Source organism: Cupressus sempervirens, chromosome 3 (assembly GCF_028749045.1).
Source record: "Cupressus sempervirens isolate cs-2001-9-10 chromosome 3, ASM2874904v1, whole genome shotgun sequence".
Lineage (NCBI taxonomy): Eukaryota > Viridiplantae > Streptophyta > Pinopsida > Cupressales > Cupressaceae > Cupressus > Cupressus sempervirens.
This window is the reverse complement of record NC_143120.1, coordinates 35,989,467-36,010,789: the sequence shown is the minus strand read 5'-3', so window position 1 is coordinate 36,010,789 and position 21,323 is coordinate 35,989,467. Positions and strand designations below refer to the sequence as shown.

Genomic DNA, 21,323 nt, shown 5'->3' with positions numbered 1-21,323 from the left:
CACCTCGCTAAGTACACACAATAGAAGAAAAAATAATAAACAACACCAAGGGGGGAGAGAGAGAGAGAGAGAGAGAGAGAGAGAGAGAGAGAGAGAGAGAGATAAATTTTATTGATTCATCAAGTTATCAACATACATTCCCAACTGTAAGGCCTTCTAGGTTATGAATAGATACAAAATACAATTTCAAGATCTATAATCCAGCTTCAAATTCTCAATTCCATAAACATATGCTCTAACTCTCTAAGTCCTCTCTCCTAAACTAAACCAAATACCTCTACTTATAGTTGCGAAAATGGCTTACAGAAGATTCTAGATCATTAAATAATAAAAAGGCCAACCTTGAAATGTTGAAAATATGAGAGTAACTGAGAGGGGAGGGGTGAATCAGTTACTATAAAAATAAATCCAAAATCCCTTAGATGTCAGTGCAAAATGCAAACAGATAACTAAATACTGTTGAAGCTTGGTAAACACACAGAATGTTGTAACTTGGTAATAACTAGATTAGCTCGGTAATAGATTAACATATAAACCTTTAGATGTTATCTATGATTACCATTACTTTAACTTAGTTTCAAACTTATAAAGAAAATAGCATGAACACTTTTGACACCAAGATTTAACATGGAAACCCAATTTGGGAAAAACCACCAATAACAACTAGTTACTAATTTTCACTCTTTTGAAGTGAGCCCTATTAGGATCCAACCCTATTAAAGGTTACAAAACACAGTATTAAGTGTAACCTTATTAAAGGATTTAATCATCCTATTAGGAGTGGCCTAGTTAGAGGTCTTGAGAATAATTCAATAGAATTGCCACCTTGTTAAAGGATTTTTAAATAGCTATTAAGCCAACTTTGTTAGGAGATTTAGATCACTACTACAATGGTTAGAGAGTAATAATGAGATGACCTAATTTGACTGCAACTAATTCTTTGATTTTAGATCTTCTTTTTTTTGCTTGTACTTGATCCTTCCTGATATAATATGGCTTTGCTGCACCACAAGGATATTTTGCCTATCCTTCAAATTCACTTCCTCTACTCATCAATAGATCTTCAATTATTATATCATCACAATTCACACACTTTCTTGCAATTTTTCACATACTTGAAATCACAACTTGACCTTATACTTATACCTTCTAGTTTATCAAGTCAGCTCAAATACAACTTAAAATAATCAATATTCATCACCTTAGTCGGCTAGAATCAAAAGATAAGTCATTTAAGCTTAATACAACAAAATAGGAAAATCCTTCATTAGCCAACCCTACTCGATAGAAACCAACTCTAAAATGATTTCTTTTGTTAACTAATAGAAGCTTGGTTAACACTACAAACTTATGAAAATCCTTTGGCAACTGAGTAAGCTTGGTTACCATTAGTTCTATCCAACTTTCCTTTGTTACCCAAGTGAGTTCAATAAACACTCACTTTCTACAACTTTTCCTTTGACACCCGAGTGAACTTGGTAGACACTGCCTTCTGAACTAGGCAAACATAGGAACACTCACTAAACACTAAGAACTACCTTTTATTGCCTGAGTGAGCTCTGCATATACTGACTAATAATGATTATGACATTTGTGTAACATCAAGGACAATACACAATTAATCAATTGTATCCAACAATCTCCCTCTTTGGCATTGATGGCAACACATGTGATAGCACAATAAAATTTTGGATTTTTGATTTGAGAACTCCCTCTATCAGTATGAGCTCTTCCTTTCATTGAATTTTGTCTGCAACAACTATTACCAAGTTCATTCAAAACATCCTCCCTCTTTCAGCATTCTTCTTCATTAGAAGACTTCTCGCTCTTTGGTTTCTAACTTTATTTTGGTTCCAAAAATTTCTCAGAGATATGATAGTAAACTTCTCCCTCTTTGACAACACATGCCAAAGACAATAACTCTATAAATACCAATATACCTTAAGTACTGATTCATCTACAATATGCCCTTGAAAATTATGCACCAACTAATTGATCTTCAATAGGTTCTGGTTAATGCATTCACTAAACTTCATTTAGTAAATTTTAGATAGGGGAATGACCCCTAGCTTACCTCTTAGATACAAGAAAGCATCCTTAGGTAATGGCTTGGTGAATATGTCTGCAATATGTTCCTTTGTATTCACATATTCCAATCTAACTTCTTTATCTTGCACCAACTCTCTTATTAAGTGATATTTAATAGCAATATGCTTTGTTTTCGAATGCATTATTGGATTCTTTGATATGTTTATTGCACTAGTGTTATCACAATATATGACAATTGAATCTTTGATCTCTACCTTCATTCCTTCCAACAGTTGTTTGAACCAAACAATGTTAGAGCAATTGACTGTTGCTGCTACATATTCTACCTCTTCTATGGATTGAGATGTACAATTTTGCTTCTTTCTTTTATAAGATACTAGTCTTTTGCCAAGAAAGAATGCTCCACCACTAATGTTGTTTCTATCATTAAGACTTCCTGCCCAATCAACATCAATAAATACTTTCAAGTCCAAATTGTCTCCAAGTTTGTACCATAAACCATAGTCTTTAGTACCTTTCAGATACCTCATGATTCTGTTGATTGTCATCATGTGATTTTCCTTGGGATTTGCTAAGAATATTGCCACTATTCCAACTACTAGAGTAATATCAGGCCTTGTGTGTACTAGATACTGAATTATTCCAATCATTGATCTATAAGTGGTCTTATCCACTTCTTTAGAGTCATCATTTTTGGAAAGCTTATGTCTAGTAGACATAGGTGTTCCAACTAGTCTTGAATCTTCCATTTCAAATTTCTGCAGTATCTCCTGTATATACTTAGATTGAGTGATGTAGATACCATTCTTGTTCTATTGTATTGTATGTATGAATTTAGTCTTGTAAACTTGAAGATATAGTGAATATGAATGATCTACTTATCAATTTCTAAGTTATATTGTGAGTCTATACCAATATTGTATCCATTTTTAGAGGAAATTAATATAAAAGGAAGTTCTACATATCTGTGTATCTAATTTTTGTCTCCTTTCTTATACATATCTATGATCTCGAGATTGAAGTGAACAATATTCTTTCAATTTAATGCAATTTAGATAAATTGTATGTCTCTTATTGATTTCTTTTGATTCAAAGAATTAAGTAATTTCTTTTAGTAAGTGATAGAGTTTTTGATATATGAGAGGGATATGATAAGAATGAGATTTAGAGTTCACTATTAACAAATTTAATTGCAAGTCAATTAAATAGGTCTAAATTTGCTAGTTTTGACTCTAGATATCACAATGGATAAGGCACTGATCAATTAATTTTAGTTGTAAGTTGATGGGTCTTATAGCTGCAAAATAAATATATCAATCAAAAATCAATTTTCCATTTGATGTAATGAAGAACTAAAGTTGTTGGTCAACACTTATTTGTAATAGCTTTCCTTTTGATTATAACTAGCTATTGTAATCAGGAAGTTCATTGTAAATCTAAGAAGAAAGTGTGACCATTATCTACTGTAAGGGATAGTTTTGAGGGAAGAAATATCACTAAGAAAGTGCCTGAAGAGAAAATCAAAATAATCAGTCACATTCATATTCGTAGGTGCACCCACCTTGGCCCTATAGAGCCTAAAGTGTAGAGAGTATAGTGTACTTTTTTGAAGTTGGTTCAGAGCTAAGATCAATCTTGCTAAATATAGGACCTGGATAGTCCTTAGGTTTGTTTTCATCTTATGCATCCTGATATTAGGTGCAAAACAACTAGGCAGTCCAAGAAACACCAACATACTTCTAAAACATTGAAGCAAAAGATTGCAAAATTGCTTACACTTGCTTTGTCTAATTTCAATAAGGTTTTTCAAGTTGAATGCGATGCTAGTGGACATGCAATTGGAGCTATTTTGAGTCAAGAAGGAAGGCATGTAGCTTGATTAAAAATTGAATGATTCGAAGATAAAATATTTAGTTTATGATCAAGAATTCTATGTTATTGTTCAATCTTTGAAGAAATGGAGACATTATATGATGCCTAAGGATTTTTTATTAGACACTAACCACAAAGCTTTGGAGTATTTGGGAAGTCAGAATAAGTTAAATTAGAGATATATGAAGTGGGTAGAGTTCTTGCAGAGTTTTTCCTTTTTATTGAAGCATGAGAGTGGACAATTAAACAAAGTTGTTGATGCATTAAGTCAACGAAGAAATTTGTTGACAGAGATGAGAGCTAAGGTACTTGGCTTTGATGACTTGAAGTATTTGTATAGGACTAATCTGGATTTCACAAAAGCATGGAAATTTTTGAAGGAATAGATAGTGAGTAATAAGTATACTGATTATTTCATTCAAGAGGAAATGTTGTTCAGATGAATTCAGTTATGCATACCTAGAGGATCTATGAGAGAGAACATAATAAAAGAGAAACATAGTGGTGGACTTGCTGAAGATTTTCGGATTGATAAAGCTATTAAAGTAATTTTTGAGAGATACTTTTGGCCACAGATTTATAAGGATGTGCAGAAAATGGTTAGAGGATACAAAATTTGTCAAGTAGCAAATGGAACTAGTTAGAATGTATGATTATATTCACCTTTACCTATACTTGATAGACCTTGGGAAGATGTGAGCATGGATTTTTCTCTTAGATTGCCTAGAACTCAAAGAGGTAATAATTCTATTTTGCTAGTAGTTCATAGATTTTTAAAAATTACACATTTCATACCTTGTAAGAAGACCTCTAATGTATTACATGTAGCTGAGTTATTTTTTGAGGAAGTCATAAGATTATATGGTCTTCCTAAGACTATTTTTTTAGATAGAGACACTAAGTTTACTAGTTACTTTTGGAGAACACCTAGGAAAAAGATGAATACAAAGTTAAAGTTTAGTTCTACATTTCACCCTCAGACAGATGGCCAAGCTGAAGTAGTAAATAAAATTTTCGATAACTTACTAAGATGCTTAGTTGGAGATAAGCTTACTAATTGGGATTTCTTCTTGGCATAAGTAGAGTTTGCATACAATAATTTTGTGAATAGAAGCACTAAGAGGATATCATTTGGAATTATTAATGGATTTCATCCTAAAGGAACCACAGAGTTAAGAGAATTGTCTACTAAGACAAGGAGTGTTGAAACAATGGACTTTGAAGTTTTCATGAAGACTTTACATGAGGAAGTTAAAATAAATTTGGAAGACAACAATCAGAAGTATAAGTAGAGAGTTGATAAAAAGAAGAGACACAAGTATTTTTAAGTTGGTGATGAGGTTATGATTGATTTGATGAAGAATAGATTTCTAGTTGGTACCTACAGTAAGCTAAAAATGCAGAAGTTTAGACCTTGAGATTTTGAAGAAATTTGACATTGAAAATGCCTATGAAGTGGAATTACTAGAGGATATGTATATTGCCTATATTTAACCTTTCAAATATCTTTGAGTATTATGAATTAGAAGATGATAATGATAGTAACATGGATTATCCTAGAAAGTAGAAAGAAGACATTGAAAATATTCTAAATAGTAGAGTAAGAAAGAGTAACAGAGGAAAGGATTACATGGAATACCTAGTTTAGTGAAAAGACAAACCAATTGAAGATAGTTCATGGATTACACAAGTTGAGTTGGATTTTTATGATTCAGGTCATAGTACGAGAAGTGCCCAATGTGGAAATCATTTGTTTATTAACCCTAGGTGTCTAATGTAGGAGCATCTTGGGTCTTTGAGAAATCTTGCATCAACCAAAAATATATCTTATTTTTTGTACAAATCTATTGTTCATGAAGTAGTCATTGTTGTTGTTGGTTTCATGTTATGCATGGTTAACGTGTTGAAGATGACCTATCCTTGATCCTCCTCTTAAGAGCACAAGTTTTGATCATTTGTGGTTCTCAAGTTATGAACCATTCTTTGCAGTCTTTGTTTTGGCTTGTTTCCTTCTAGAGAGGCATGTTTTTTTCTTTTCTTTTGGCACAGTTTCTTATGTTAACATGACATGTTATAAAGTTAGGAGCTGACTCCTTGGACACATGTGGATCTTCCTTCAAGTGCTTACTGCCTTATGTTTCATTTAACTTCGGTTTTGGTTTATTCTTCCTTGGTTGGACCTATAATATAATTAAATGCTTGACTAGCCAACTTGTGGCTTAGGTAGCTATATAATAAGCTTGGTTAGAGATAGAAGAGAAAAGTAGAGCATGATATGATATATGGAGAAGAAGGATAGGATAAGAACTTGGATTCTAACTTCATAATTTCATTATATATTGCTGAAACTCAAATGGCTTCATAGTTAGGTATGTTGACAAACTTATTTTAATTATCACATCAATGTGGCTACCAATTTCCTGGCCTTATATGGATCTTACTTCCATGGTTGTCATGTGTTATCTATATTGCTTCCATGTGTAATTCTTAGCAAGGCTTGTTGTATGTTTAAGTTCAATTTTTCTTCTTTAATATACATTTCCTCTGCATCATCCTGTCACCTTTTCATTGCATCTTGTCAATGCAAAAAGACCATTCCCCTTATTTCTCGCTCATACTTTGAGTAATTTCATCTCAACCATTCACCTTTTCAAGACCAAATTTCCTTGATCTATCCTCATAGGATCAAAGCCTACTATTTTCTATAAAGGAAGGTGATTTGTATTTCTTTTAGATTAATAGAGAAGAGAAGTTGAAATTTTATGCTTATTGTGCTTTTAGTGTTCTCAACAAGTTCATTAGCCTTCAAAAGTGTGTTATTTAATTAATCATTGTCTAAACAAGAGGTAGCATTTATGATTTTTAATCTTTCAAAGAAGCCCTTAGTAGAACCCAAAAACCTTCAAGATATCCAAAATGCATTCCCATTGATACAAATTCTATCATCTCTATTATAAAATAGTGGAAAACAAGGTGAAAAAACTACAATAAAAGACTTCTTGTAGTGTACATACCTATTTATAATTTAATTTCCTAATAGTGGATTAGAAAAGGTATTAGAAAAGGTATTATTTGGAAGCATATGTCAACAAACCATAGTAATATGTTATTTATCTATAAAACCTCTTTTTGAGAAGTCTCCACCAAATAACGGGGGAAAACATATATTTCAATTTTAACTGCTATATGACTGATCAATATAGAAAGCATAATTATGACAAGTGTCCTTTCCTACAACTTGTGATCTCTTGAGTTTTCTTACAATAATTTGTCGAGGTTATTCTTGATGTGGGACACATTTTCAGTAGTTAAGAGCACCATAACGACATTGCCCTTATTGATAAAAGAAACTTAATCTTAATATAAAATTAATTCATCAATAAAATTATGTATGTTTGTCTTAATTTGAACTATATCATGTCACACTTAATAGATGAGCATACTTTATAGATGAATATTTCTTTTTGTTTTACACCCTATACTTTCTAAGAATATTTCATTATCTTTATTTTACTATGAAACGAAAAATGCTGAATTTTGCTATTTTCATTGTATCTTGAATTCTGCGATGGTAGATGAATCTTTTACCATCTTACCTTTACTCACGAATATTATACTACTTGTGAATTGGCCCTAAAACAAGATAATATTTTAAAAACAAAAGAAAGACAACGACTTGGTAATTCCAGCACATTTCATAAACAATAAACAATGAAGTTTGAAGCTGAGAACTCTCTTCCCTTTTTTCTAGAAAGGCTTTGGAAGTCCATATTTCGATGCACATGTACGACTAGAGAGGAATCAAGACAAGGTTAAAGCCAGAAGGAAATGATGTTCTTAAGGTAGTAAGTCAAACAGGCGGCTGTCTTCATGAATTAGGTTTTATCACACAAAAACTCCTGTTAAGAGAAGTTGCTATAAATACCCAACATAGATGCACGTGTTTCATCTATCTTGCTCGTCATAGCTTGGATTACCCAACAAAGTGATCCATTGCTAGACATCTCCACCAGCCAGGTTGCAGGCTTGGTTCGAAGTTTAATTAGGAGAATAATAATGAGCGTGTCAAGATTGAAGAAGATGGTGGATGTGGAAGCATGGCGAAAATCACAGAGGGCCGAGGGTCCAGCAAACATCTTGGCCATTGGAACCGCTAATCCTCCCAACGCAATTCAACAGAGCTCTTATCCAGACTATTACTTCCGCATAACGAAAAACGAACACAAGGCCCAACTGAAGGAGAAGTTCAAGAGAATGTGTAAGTCCAGTACATACGGCCAGACTTATATCCTATACAACAATACCTTACTAGTTTAGATTTCTAAGATTCAATGGTTACAAGGACCACGTTGTTTATGTTGCAGGCGAGAAGTCCATGATAAAGAAGAGATACATGTACCTGACGGAGGAGATATTGAAGGAAAACCCTAATTTGTGCACCTACATGGTGCCTTCATTGGATGCACGGCAAGACATGGTGGTGGAAGGGGTTCCCTCACTTGGCAAAGAGGCGGCCAAAGAAGCTATTAAGGAGTGGGGTCAGCCCAAGTCGAAGATCACCCACCTAATATTCTGCACAACCAGCGGAGTAGATATGCCAGGCGTGGATTACCAGCTCACAAAGCTGCTTGGCCTCAGCCCATGTGTGAAGAGAGTGATGATGTATCAGCAGGGCTGCTTTGCCGGAGGGATAGTCCTGCGAGTGGCCAAAGACCTGGCCGAAAATAACCAGGGAGCCCGAGTTCTGGTCGTTTGCAATGAGATCACAGCCGTCACTTTTCGGGGACCCGATGACACCCACTTTGACAGTCTCGTTGGGCAGGCTCTCTTTGGCGATGGTGCGGCAACGGAGATTGTGGGAGCTGACCCGATCGAGGGAATTGAGAAGCCCTGTTTCCAACTACTGTGGACTGCGCAGACCATTCTTCCAGACAGCGAGGGAGCCATCGATGGGCATCTGAGAGAGGCCGGGTTGATGTTCCATTTGTTGAAGGACGTGCCCAGGTTGATCTCGAAGAAAATCGAGAAGGCTCTTGTGGAGGCATTCGGGCAGTTTGATAATTGGCATGAGCTCTTCTGGATTGTGCACCCGGGAGGGCCTGCTATTCTGGATCAAGTGGAGTCCAAATTAGAATTGGGTGCGGAGAAGATGAGGGCGAGTAGACATGTGTTAAGTGAGTATGGGAACATGTCCAGCGCGTGTGTGCTCTTTATTTTGGACGAGATAAGGAAGTCCTCTGCGGGAGATGGGTGCGCGACCACGGGAGAAGGATTGGAGATGGGAGTGCTCTTTGGGTTTGGACCCGGACTCACTGTCGAGACCGTAGTTCTCAAGAGCGTTCCTCTCCCATCGTAAACAAGCCTAATTTCTCTACAACACGACATGCAAATGGTGGAGAATTTATATATATTTTATTTCCAAGGTGATAAGCTCGAATCTTATACTAATAAGGTATGCTTAATATTAAAGAGATTATTTAGTTCCTCCTACATGGTAGTATAAGAGCCTCCTATACTATTCAAATCATTTGTAAACCTGAATAATATCATCGCATAGATATCTTAAACTACAAGATCAGATAAATGTAGTCTAAGGCAGAAACTTAGCATTAAGTTTAAGCTATTTTATTTTAAATAAACATAAATAAATTCTATTACATATATAAATGATGTAAAGATTTTTTTTATGAAGGAAAGGATTGACGTGTGATATTGTACGAAGGTCATTTGAAAGAAAGTATGTTCAATATTTAACAAATGTTTTCATTGAAAATAAGCAAAATTAAGGTTTGTAATTGTTTATCACATTTTTTAATATTATTCTAGTACTCAAGTCTATTTTAAATATCTGTATAGAACTCTAGTCTATCAAATTGGTATAAGAGTCAAACATGTCCTAAATCCATCATAGGAGGGTCTAAGAATATGAAAGTGCTCTTTTGGTTTAGACCCAAATTCACTCTTGAGATCATAGAACATTCATCTCCTATCATAAAATGACAAAATATCTCTATAAGACAATATACAAATGATAGAGAATTCATATTCTTTCTTTAAGAGGTGATAAGCTTGAATCTAGCACTAATATTTGGTATGCGTACTTCATATCAAATATATAACGTAGTTCCTCCTACATGCTAGTATAAGAGTATCATATTCTATTTCAACCATTTGAAGAGGTAGATTAGATCATCACATAGATACTTTGAATTAGAAGATCAAATAAATGAAGTAATTGAAGGTTGCAATAAATTTTGTATTACTTTCTCAAGTTGATTTTGAACCACCATATTTTGAAAACACATGTTCTAATGAGGTTTGGATGCAAGAAATCAAAGAAGAGATGGATTCAATTCATAGGAATGAGACTTGGGAGCTTGTAGAAATTCCACATGAAAAGAAGAAGATTGGCACCAAATGGATCTACAAGATTAAGTATAACAATGATGTGAGTGTTGAAAAACATAAGGTAAGATTACTCGCTAAAGGTTTTACTCAAAGGTATGGCATTGATTTTGAAGAAATGTTTGCACCAGTAGCAAGACAAGGGACTATTAAGATGTTAATCTCTCTTGTATCTCAGAAGAAATGGAGTATTCATCACATGGGTAGTTGGAAGAGGAATTATATGTGGGGAAGCCACAAGGTTTTGAAGTTCAATACAAATAAGATCATGTCTACAAGTTGAAGAAGGCAGTGTATGGTCTCAAACAAACACCACGAGCATGGATATGCTTAGATTGATGGGTATTTTCAGTAGAATGGCTTCCAAAGAAGTAAGAGTGGACCTACCTTTTACTACAAACAAGAAGATAATGATATTATCATTGTAAGTTGTATATTGATAATTTATTTTATATGGGTAGTTGTTCTAAAATGAAAGATGAATTCAAATCTGTCATGTGATGGATGAATTTGAGATGAAAGATCTTGGTCTCATGAAATATTTTCTTGGAATGGAGGTTTATCAAGGTAAGGATTAAATTTTTATTTGTCAAACAAAGTCTACAAAGAATATGTTGAAGAAATTTGATATCCCTGATTGTAAACCTCTTTCCACTCCATTTCCACATGGAGTTGTGTTATGTAGAGAAGATGGTACTGAATTAGTTGATGAGACATATTATAGAAGTATTATTGGGAGTTTGATGTTTATAATCCACACAAGACTTGATATTTCTTATTCAATTTCTCTTATTTCAAGGTACATGACAAATCCTTCAAAGATACACATGAAAGAAGCCAAAAAGACTTTGAGATATGTGAAAGGAACTATCAAATTTGGTATTCATTACTACTCTTATGAAACATTCAATCTTGTTTGATTTAGTTATTCAGATTGGGGAGGTAGTATAAATGACCATAAGCCTACATCTTGAAACTATTTATCTTTTGGTTCTGGTTTGATTACATGGAGTTCAAAGAAACAAAGCATTATTTCCCTCTCATCTATAAAAGCAGAGTATGTTGCAGTTACTTTAGCTAGCACACAAGCTCTTTGGCTAAGAAAAAGTTCTTGTAGAAATTGAGGAGAAGAAAATTCAGCTTAAAATAATTTATTGTGACAATGTAAGTGCTATTAAGTTAACTTGAAAAATCTAGTTCACAACAGGACAAAACATTTTGATCTAAAGTATCATTTTATCTGTGAATTGGTATAGAAAAAGGAAGTTGAATTGAAGACATAAACTCACAAGATCAACTACCATATATCTTCACCCAGACAATTGAAAATAATTAGTTTTTGTTTTTTGTAATCATATTATGAGTTCACTCACCATCAAGGGGTAGCATATGGATAAGTAATGTTGTTAGAAAAAAAGGTTTGGAGACTACTTTTGGTTAGTTTTTTTGTTTTTATGCAAATAAAGAATGTTCTGAAATATGCATATTTATATTTAGAATTTAGTTTTATTTCTTTTTAGATTCATTCCTTAGCAAATAAAACATGTCTAGATACATGTGTATCTAGTTTTTTGCTCACTTTTTCCTCTAACTGTGAATTCTTTCTATTCAAGCCTTTGTAATCTTTTTAAGTAGTGTTTCAATAAAAGTTATATTTTCACAATTTATTCTTTTCTAAAATCTACAATAATCACAAGGACATGTAACAATATCTCCTCACAGGATGAGAACACACATTTAAATGGTTAGAGAAATCAAGAATATGAGTGCAGATTTATAACATTACCAGTGCTTCCAATCCTTCATATAGTTTTACTACCGACTATAGGGTTCATTATCTTCTCTTTCATTACTCTATATATAGATCTTTTGTGAAATTTTCATCTATATTCAAGCACAAAAGATATTTTTCAGTCGTATCCTTACCATGTCTCCATTGTTCTCATGCCCAGTCATATGAGTGCTCTGATACCATACATCATACATAAAATTGATAAATATTTTATAATTTTTCTAACCAAACAATACATATAGTTAACTAGAAACTATTAATTATTTATAGAAAATGAAGCATCAACCTTTAGAAATTAATTATGCCAATAGTCTCTTGCCACAAATCTTCAAGAGAGCACAACCCATTTTGTCAACATTGGAGTTAAGAGGTACAACCAAACCTATGTCAAGGAGAGAGAAGGAAAGAGCACAATGATGCATGAAAGCTCATAGATTAGGATAGGTCCCCATGCTATTATTTAGCTTATTTCTACTAGTAGCAGTTGCTAAATGTTTTAAGGCATATATTATGGAGCTAATAACCCCATGCATAAAATATTTGTACTTATTTCTAAGAAAACTTATTAAATTTTATTTAAAAATCTTGAAAAAAATTCTAAAAGTGGAATTAGAGGAAAAGAAATAGGAGATTGAAAAACTTGGTGAAGACATGTGTGCTATTATTTAATGTTTGACAATTTAAAATGTATGAGAAGTTAAAAAAATATTTGACAAAAAATCTTATAAGACTCATAAGATTGATTTGTATTGAATATGTAAAAGGTGGATTAAGACAAATCTATGAAAATGTATATGTTTTCTAATATGAACCTTGATAATAATTTTGTGTTGGTATATTGCAACTTATTGTGTTTCTTATCATGATGAATTTGTTAGCTACATTTGTACATGTGTAGACCAACCTTTGTAGATAGAAAAAAAACTTGATAAATAAGTGGTTGTGTATGTGAAATAAAAATACATTAAAAGTTTCTCTTCATTGAAGAATAAAAAGGAAGTGGATAGTTGTGTAACTATATTAGATTGTCTAGTTGAATAAATGTGTTGCTTTTATAACTATGTGTTAGCAATGAATTACATATATACCCCATTTCAAAACTCCTCACTCTAAAACTTAAACACTATCCATGTGTATTGGTCACTACTTTTGCTAAAACTATAACCCATAATATCACATTGTCACGAGTTTTACGAGGCTCAAAGTAGTGAGAGTAGCTCCAATTAGGTGCTCAAAAGATGAGGGCAAGTAGACATGTGTTGAGTGAGTATGGGAACATGTCCAACACCTTGCATTGTGTATATTGGATGAAATTAGGAATTCTTCAGTAGAAAAGAGGTGTGCAACCACTGAAGAGGGATTGGAGATGGGAGTTCTTTTTGGGTTTTGACCTAGAATCATTGTAGAGATCATAGTTCTCAAGGGAATTCTTCTTTTTCCACAACAAAATCTTTTTACTAAATGACTAGTAAACAAGTTATAAGTATTGAAAATATTTTTTAATGCTTTATGCATATTAGGAATACACAATAGTTTTATATATTATAATTTATTTATAAATAAAAAGGTATTATCGAATAGATGTCATATAATAGACTATATATAATGTATTTATTTCTAATTTTTCATATATCATAGACTATACAAATATATCATTTCCATTTTGAAATGAAATAGTTCACTTCCTTTATCAAAATCATATTCAATTTCATTATAGTTTAGATGCAAAATTTCATTCCATGTCCATTGTATTTCATCATATTATATATGCCATGAGATAGAGACATCAAAGGTAAAATTAATTTTCAACAATTTAACCAATCATTTGGTATAAATAATATTTCACAATGGGATTTTGAATAACATGTGTATGTTGGATTTTCTAAAGGAACCTCTAAAATAATTTTTTCCATCAAGCTCAAATGGAAATAATAAAAAAATTGTTTTCCTTAATCTTATTTTGTTATTGAATTTTTTTGTAAACGTGATTATAATAGGGAGGTCCATTTTTCCTTTTATATTAATAAAAATTTACCGACTTTAGTTACCTTTGTCAAAAGAATAAAAAACTAACGAGTTCAATTTTAAGTAAATCTTTTTACATTGGAATCATCTTTAAATATAATCACAATAATATTCTTATTAACTATTATGCGTGAAATGTGATCTTTATTTCCATGGTCAAATCAATTTGCAAATGTGCTCTTAAATCCAATCTATTTGTATGAAAGAATTGTTGTGTATTCATACTATTTTTGTCAACAATAGAGTGTTTTTGCTCTACATATTATATGGCTAAAACAACTTTTCTATTAGATTTCAAAAGGGCCCTTTACTTTACTCTCTCTTTTAAGTATTGTAATCATATAAGGGATTTAATTTTTGTGTATGGGAAAGAGTTACATGCCACCCAAGCTATGCCCATATGTTTTTTTGAGAGAGGGTATTATTAAAAAAACATGGATCACTTTGAATTAAGCTATAATATATTTTATGTCCCTCCTTTGAAAATCCCTTCACAAATTTATAGCCTTAACAAATTGAAATATTTGAGCTTGTCTTAATATAAGTGTATCTACTAAATTCTAAGAGATTTCAGCTACATTTCCATCTTAACTAATCTTTGGCGCATTGTCCTAATTTATCTTTAGGTTATTCATCAAACTTGAGAAAAATCACTTTATAATTGAGACATTGAGTGGAACCATCTCGAATGGATGACTTGTCAAAGCTCACACATCTTAATATGATTTAGAATATATTGACTCACATCATATTAACATCTTTTGACAAATTTCCAAAGCTCACATATCTTATGCTAGCCAAAAACTCTATGAATGATGTAATTTCAAGAAAAAATTGAAATCATTGACACATATTGAACTATTTGGTAATTTTTAGAGTAGACCGCCATCCCAATGCTCATTAGAATTGAAAAATTTACATAATTTTTTTCATGAGGAAACATATGAAGAGAGCTTATAAGCACCCAAAACTTGCTTCTTAGATCATTATAGTTGAAACTTGTGTGAGCTACATGATTAGAATCCTTACCACACGAGTAGAACTTTGTAAATATCTTTCCATAAGCCTCTATTTCAAATAACTTCTTTCTGATAAAACTATTTTCATTGATGTCAAAAGATTTCATGAGTATAAACAAAAACTATTTAGTATATTGTGATATTGCTATTAGGATTAAATTGCGTAGTTTTTGAGTCAAACTCATTGACCCATATTTCATGAGTAGTGATTCAACACAAATACATCTCTCATGAGAATAAATGGAACACTTAGCACTCATTGGATCTAGGTGATGCTTGTAGAGGTGAAGCACCAGGACTTCCCAGAGGTCACTCATCCTAGTATTACTCTAGCTTGAGCACGCTTAACTATAGAGTTTCCCCCATGGTTAAACCCACTCTTCTTGCATCCCCATTTGCAAGAAAAAGTATGATCAATGCTAAAAGTATAAAGAAAAAGTTGTCACTAAGACTAATTATAAGGAATTTTATTAGACTACAATGATGGACAATATAAGTACTACAAAATGATAAACCTCAAAGAATGACTAACTATTGAAGACAACTATAAATAAAATGAATAAAGCCCAATAGAGATGAAGCTTGGAAGATTCTGGTTCACCATTGCATTTCTTCTAGCTTCCCTGTCAACAAATCTGCATGGAAGGGGATTGGTTTTCAAACCCTTCTCATCATGTGTGAACCTGTTGTCATATAGGGCTCATTTGTTATCAAGAGCATCTAGAAAGCTTGGGAGGCTATCAAGCCTTGGCTTCATTAGGCTGGGGATAAATTTCGTAATGGCCTCTCCTTGAATCAACAAAATATTTGGTGGTCTCCCTTGTTTTCCATCCAGGGCAATCCTCTTGCCAAGACCCAAGGTGCCAGTGCTCTTCGTTTTTTCAAACGTGGCATCAGAACTGCCAAAGATCTCTTTTCTAGAGTCACTATGAGTTTTAGGACTTGGGAGGACATGCAGGTTCAGTACTACCTTGTCCATGCAGATCGGCAGACTTTTTTCCTATTGCTTTCCTCCATCCCTGTTCGTTTGGTGCAGAAGGTAGTAATTCAGTTTGGTCGTCCTTGGTGGCATGACTTGAAGTGGTATCCTAACACTCCATTTGCCAACTACAAGCCTAATAAGGGATACCGATGGCTTTCACCCCATCTTCTAATGGTAGACACCCTCAACAAGAGATGGCATTTGCAATCTTCGCTCTCTCAATGGCAAAAATGCTTTGATACCATCTGGTGGACTATTGCTAAGCCCAAGGTTACACACTTTGCTTGGTGCCTTGCCTTCCAAGGTCTTCCCCTAGGGCCTCGGCTCAAGCACTTTGGGGTTCCTGATCCCAAGTGCCCCTTTTGTGGTCAACCTGAGTCCTTTCTACATATTTTTTGGTTTTGTCAACATGCGCAAAATTACTGGCACTAGATTCATGATTTTTTCAAGCTCTTTAGGCCCGAACCATTTTCATGGTACATGATCTTGCTGGGTGATTCCCCCATAATTTCCAGAAAGTACTCCTAGATCTGGCATACTTTCAGGATGGAAATTTGTTTACTCTATGGAAAGATAGAAATGTTGTTTTATTCACACACAGCTTTTTGGATGTTAACATTGCAATGTACACTAAAGCTTGTATTTGTAACAATGTTATTATGTAGATACAGGTGCAAGCTAACAAAGTTGCTCTGGAAGTTGCTCACCTGCAAGAGCTACTCAACCACTGGGGCAATGCCCCTTGCATTATGGCTCGAGTACATCCAGATGCCTCGGCAGACACCTTGACACCTCGTGGCCACCGCCAGCGGCACCTCTCCTTAGGTTGCCACTTGCACACTTTATGCTCGCAAGCTTCCTGCCACCATTCTCCCAGTGGTGGGGCTGGTAGCTGGAGGCACCACTTTGCCTCCCCCCCCTGTGGTGGCTCTGGTTGGTCCCCAGCTCCTCCTCCTAGCGCTCGTCGAGATAATGTTGGCAAATGGCCCCGCTTGGCGCTGGTGATCTCTCCTCCACGACTTGAGGTCAAAGATGCGGAGGCTACCACTGATCCCCCTACTGCTGCTGCTCCCAATGACAGCTGGTCTGTGCCCAGCCCATCCCCCAATCCCACCAATGATTGGGGCTTCAATGACAGAGATGATCCTCCCCCCTCGGCTACCACTGCTTTGGCAGCTTGAGGTTGCTATATATATATATATATATATATATATATATATATATATATATGAATAGTTGCTATTTTTGGCTGATGTTATGTGCTTAGATTCGGCTTTGACCATTTGAACTCTCTCGCAAGGTGATCTTGTATCCCCCGACCCCTTTTTTGTGAATTGTATTCTAAGTATATTTCTTAATAGAACAAGACTATTCATCAAAAATTGGGTAACAACAAGTTAGCAATATAAAAGATAATGACAATGTGAATCTCTAAAAAGAAAGCATACTAGCCTAAGCAATATTACAACGAAAAAGAATGGTGATAAAGTGCAGCAAGATGTGATGCATGAAAGAAGCATTAGGAGTTAGAAAAGCATAAATGATGACAAGCCATCATTTATGTTGGAACAATACATATATTAAACACATGTTTTCAAGGTTCAAAGTTATGAAAAAGGGATTGTATGCCGACAGGATGGGTATGAGAATGAAAGTATTGAAGATTTATGGAAATGAAATTGTTGGGTCTTTCAAATATCGATTGGACAAGTAACATATATACCGTTTCAATGATTGCACTTGAGTATAGGTGCAAACACAAAGATATTGAGCTTGCACTTGTAAACCGTCTGAATAAAAGGTTCAGATATGGATTGGGTTTCAAGTAGCGACAATGGCCACTATTGACTAGTTCTCACGAACTCCTTTGTGAAAGGACAATGGTGAGATGTACAGGAATATATTGAAATAGATTTTAAATGAGACTCATTAGAAAGAATAAATATAACCAGTGACAACAACTAATATGGAGCGAATAAAATAAGTGACACCGACTACTATATTTTCCATGTCTCCCAGAATGGCGATGAAACTTCTTTTGGTGTTTCAGCGATTAGAAGCATCAATTTTTATTTAAAAGCAATATATTAAAGACATACAGACCACACGTCAGTTTGAGAGCCTCAAATTGCTACATCAGAGATAACAATGCAAACAAGTAATATCTACAATGAACAGAAAGAAGGATGGCGAATATAGAAGAGTTAAGTCACGATGAAGAACGATAGTGAGTAGTTGCAATCGAAACAAGACAAGCAGGGAAACAAATATGATGTTGAGCTTCTCCCGTGATAAAGATGAAAGTTAAGATTCAAACATATGATGCAGCTTGCCCAGTCGGAACAAATGAAAATCACGATGAATGTTTACAAGTACAACAAAGTAGAAAACAAGAGCTGCAGGGCAGCCTAGTTCCTGCCAACAATTGGCAAAGTAGTTTTCAAAAAAGGACATATGAAGAAGAAGTGGAAAAGTATGTACAAGTGATAATTTACAATATTTGGCTTGTTTAATTGGGGACAAAGACTTTGTATAATGAGGATTTATAGTTTTTGGTTTGTTGAATGTATGCTTGACACACAATATGAAGATCTTTCCATTTGATAGTGGAAAGCAATGAGTATCTCATTATTTCATGTAGGTTCATAAATGACTAAAATGCCACCTTCAAATGTAAATCCAAATCCAATATCGTGTCTACAAAGAACAAATGTTATGTGTGTTAGAAATATTAATTTCTACTCCAATCCATCATTAAATGTTTCTAGAAGTTTAGGTTTAGGTTTAGGTTGTGTCAACTGTAATAGTTTCCAGAATTCTGTAGATAAGTGTCTTGTCGAAAAATGTTAGAAATTTTTAGAGATTACAAACTTGCCTATAAAAGAAAGTGTTGTGTATCCATTTTGAATCAATCAAAGAGTAATCAAGTGCAATTAATTTTTATTGTTTCATAGCACATTGCTTTCATATTTTCTTGTGTGCCTCTGCCCACCCATCAAAGTGGTATCAGAGCCAAGTTCAGAAGAGGAGTTTGAAGGATTGTGCATAAGGAGGATTACAGCAAGGAAAGAAGATATTAAGTTATTATGAGATCTGTAAGTTTTTTTACCCTAGTTAGGGTTTGTTATATCTGTGAATTTTGTTTATAAGTTTCTATCAGGCATGGCTTCAAGGAGTTTTTAGGCTTGAATTCCTATGTTCTCTGGAAAGAATTATGATGATTGGGCTTTTAGAATGAAGCTTATATTTGATTCATATGAGTTATTAGATATAATCTTAACTAGTTATGCTGAACCTATAGATGAGTCTACTTTAAATGCTAATCAAAAGAAAAAGCTTGATGAAAATAGGCATAAGAGTAAAAAAGCTTTGCAGATTATTGGACAATCTCTAGATGACTCAGTTCTTAGAAAAATAAAGCCAACTATTATAGCCAAGCAAGCTTGGGGCATTCTTGAGACTTCATATCAAGGTACAACTAAGGTAAAGATTGTCAAATTGCAAGCACTTAGAAGAGAATTTGAGAATTTACAAATGAAGGATTTTGACTCTATAGAGCAATTTTAAAATCATGTTATAAATGTGGCTAATCAAGTAAGGATGAATGGTGATGGGCTTTCTGACTAGAAAGTTGTAGAAAAGATTTTAAGAAGTTTGCCTCCTAAATTTGATAATATTGTGGTTGCAATTGAAGAATCTAAGGATTTAACAACATTGTCTATAGATGAGGTTTTTGGATCCTTGTATAATCATGAAGACAGGTTGAACAAGCATAATGGTAATTCACTAGAGAATGTATTCAAAACACAAATTACATTTGGCAGAGGCAAAGGAAGAGGAAGAGGCATAAATAATTTTCAAAAGGAAGAAAGGAGTCCAGATTCAAGAGGAAGAAGAAATCAATACTCCTGTTCAAGGGGAAGCTATAACAACTGGACATCACAAAGGTATGATAAATCAAATATTCAATGTTATTACTACAAGAAATTTGGATATTTTGCGAATGAGTGTAAAAAGAAACAAGCTGATATGAGTAAACAAAATGCAATTATTTTAGAGAGTAGTTCTAAGACGTTGTTCATTACTTGCAATGTAGCTCAAGAGAGCACAAATGATTTTTGGTTTTTAGATAGTGGTTGCAGCAATCATATGAGAGGCAATGAAGACTTTTTTGAAAGTTTGGATAGATCAATTAAATCCGAAGTAAAGTTGGGAAATAATGAGATAGTGGAAGTGAGTGGAAAAGTCACAATCAATGTTATAACAAAGCATGGTAAGAAAACTATTTTTGATGTATACTTTGTACCTAGTTTGAAACATAATCTTATAAGTGTGGGGTAGCTTAGCCAAAAAGGTTATAGAGTTATTTTTGAGAAAAATTCGTGCACTATATTTGATATGCCTCCTAGTAACATGGTGATTGCAAGGGTAGAAATGACAAATAACATAATGTTTCCACTTTGGATGAAGAGCAATATGTCCGATAAAGTTGCAGCAAGTTTCAAGGTAGCAAGTCAAGATCAAATATGGATATGGCACTTGAGGTATGGTCATCTAAATCTGAAAGGATTATCTTTATTGAAAAGGAAAGAAATGGTAAGAGGCTTACCCCCAATTGAAGCATCATTAAGTCCATGTGAAAGTTGTATTTTGGCCAAACATCATAGAGAGAGTTTTCCAAAACGGATGTCATATGGAGCAAGGGTACCTTTAGAAATTGTGCATTTAGATATATGTGGTCCAATGAAAATGCCATCATTAGGGGGGAGCATTTATTTCTTAACATTTATTGATGACTTAACTAGAAAGACATGTGTTTACTTTCTTAAATACAAATCTGAAATTTTTAGCAAATGTAATGAATTTAGGGCTTTTGTTGAGAAAAAAAGTGGTTTACCTATCAAGGTATTGAGATTTGATAGAGGAGGAGAGTATAAGTCAAATGATTTTTTAGATTATTGTAGAGATCATGGAATCAAAAAGAAATTTACTACTAGTTACACGCCACAACAAAATGGTGTTGCAGAGAGAAAAAACAAGACAATAATGGAGATGGCAAGGAGCATGTTGAAAGGTAAGAATCTTCCTAATGAGTATTGGGCTGAGGCAATTTCTTGTGCTATTTATATTTTGAATAGGAGTCCAACAAAGATTGTGAGGGACATGTTTCCATAGCAAG

At 33.9% G+C, this 21,323-nt stretch overlaps 1 protein-coding gene across 1 annotated transcript; it reads left to right on the top strand.

The window, feature by feature from the left end:
* The first annotated feature begins 7,906 nt into the window (after window positions 1–7,906).
* Window positions 7,907–9,464, top strand: LOC149564650 (chalcone synthase 7-like). Its single transcript, XM_089818212.1, has 2 exons — window positions 7,907–8,179; window positions 8,286–9,464. Exons 1-2 carry the CDS (start codon window positions 7,978–7,980, stop codon window positions 9,275–9,277), a joined length of 1,194 nt encoding a protein of 397 aa, XP_089674338.1. The 5' UTR covers window positions 7,907–7,977; the 3' UTR covers window positions 9,278–9,464.
* Window positions 9,465–21,323: the final 11,859 nt, after the last annotated feature.

Coding starts and splice junctions, on each gene's coding strand:
- LOC149564650 (XM_089818212.1), top strand. CDS start 7,978: ATGAGCGTGTCAAGATTGAAGAAGATGGTGGATGTGGAAGCATGGCGA. Junction 8,180..8,285: donor GGAGAAGTTCAAGAGAATGT/GTAAGTCCAGTA, acceptor TTTATGTTGCAG/GCGAGAAGTCCATGATAAAG.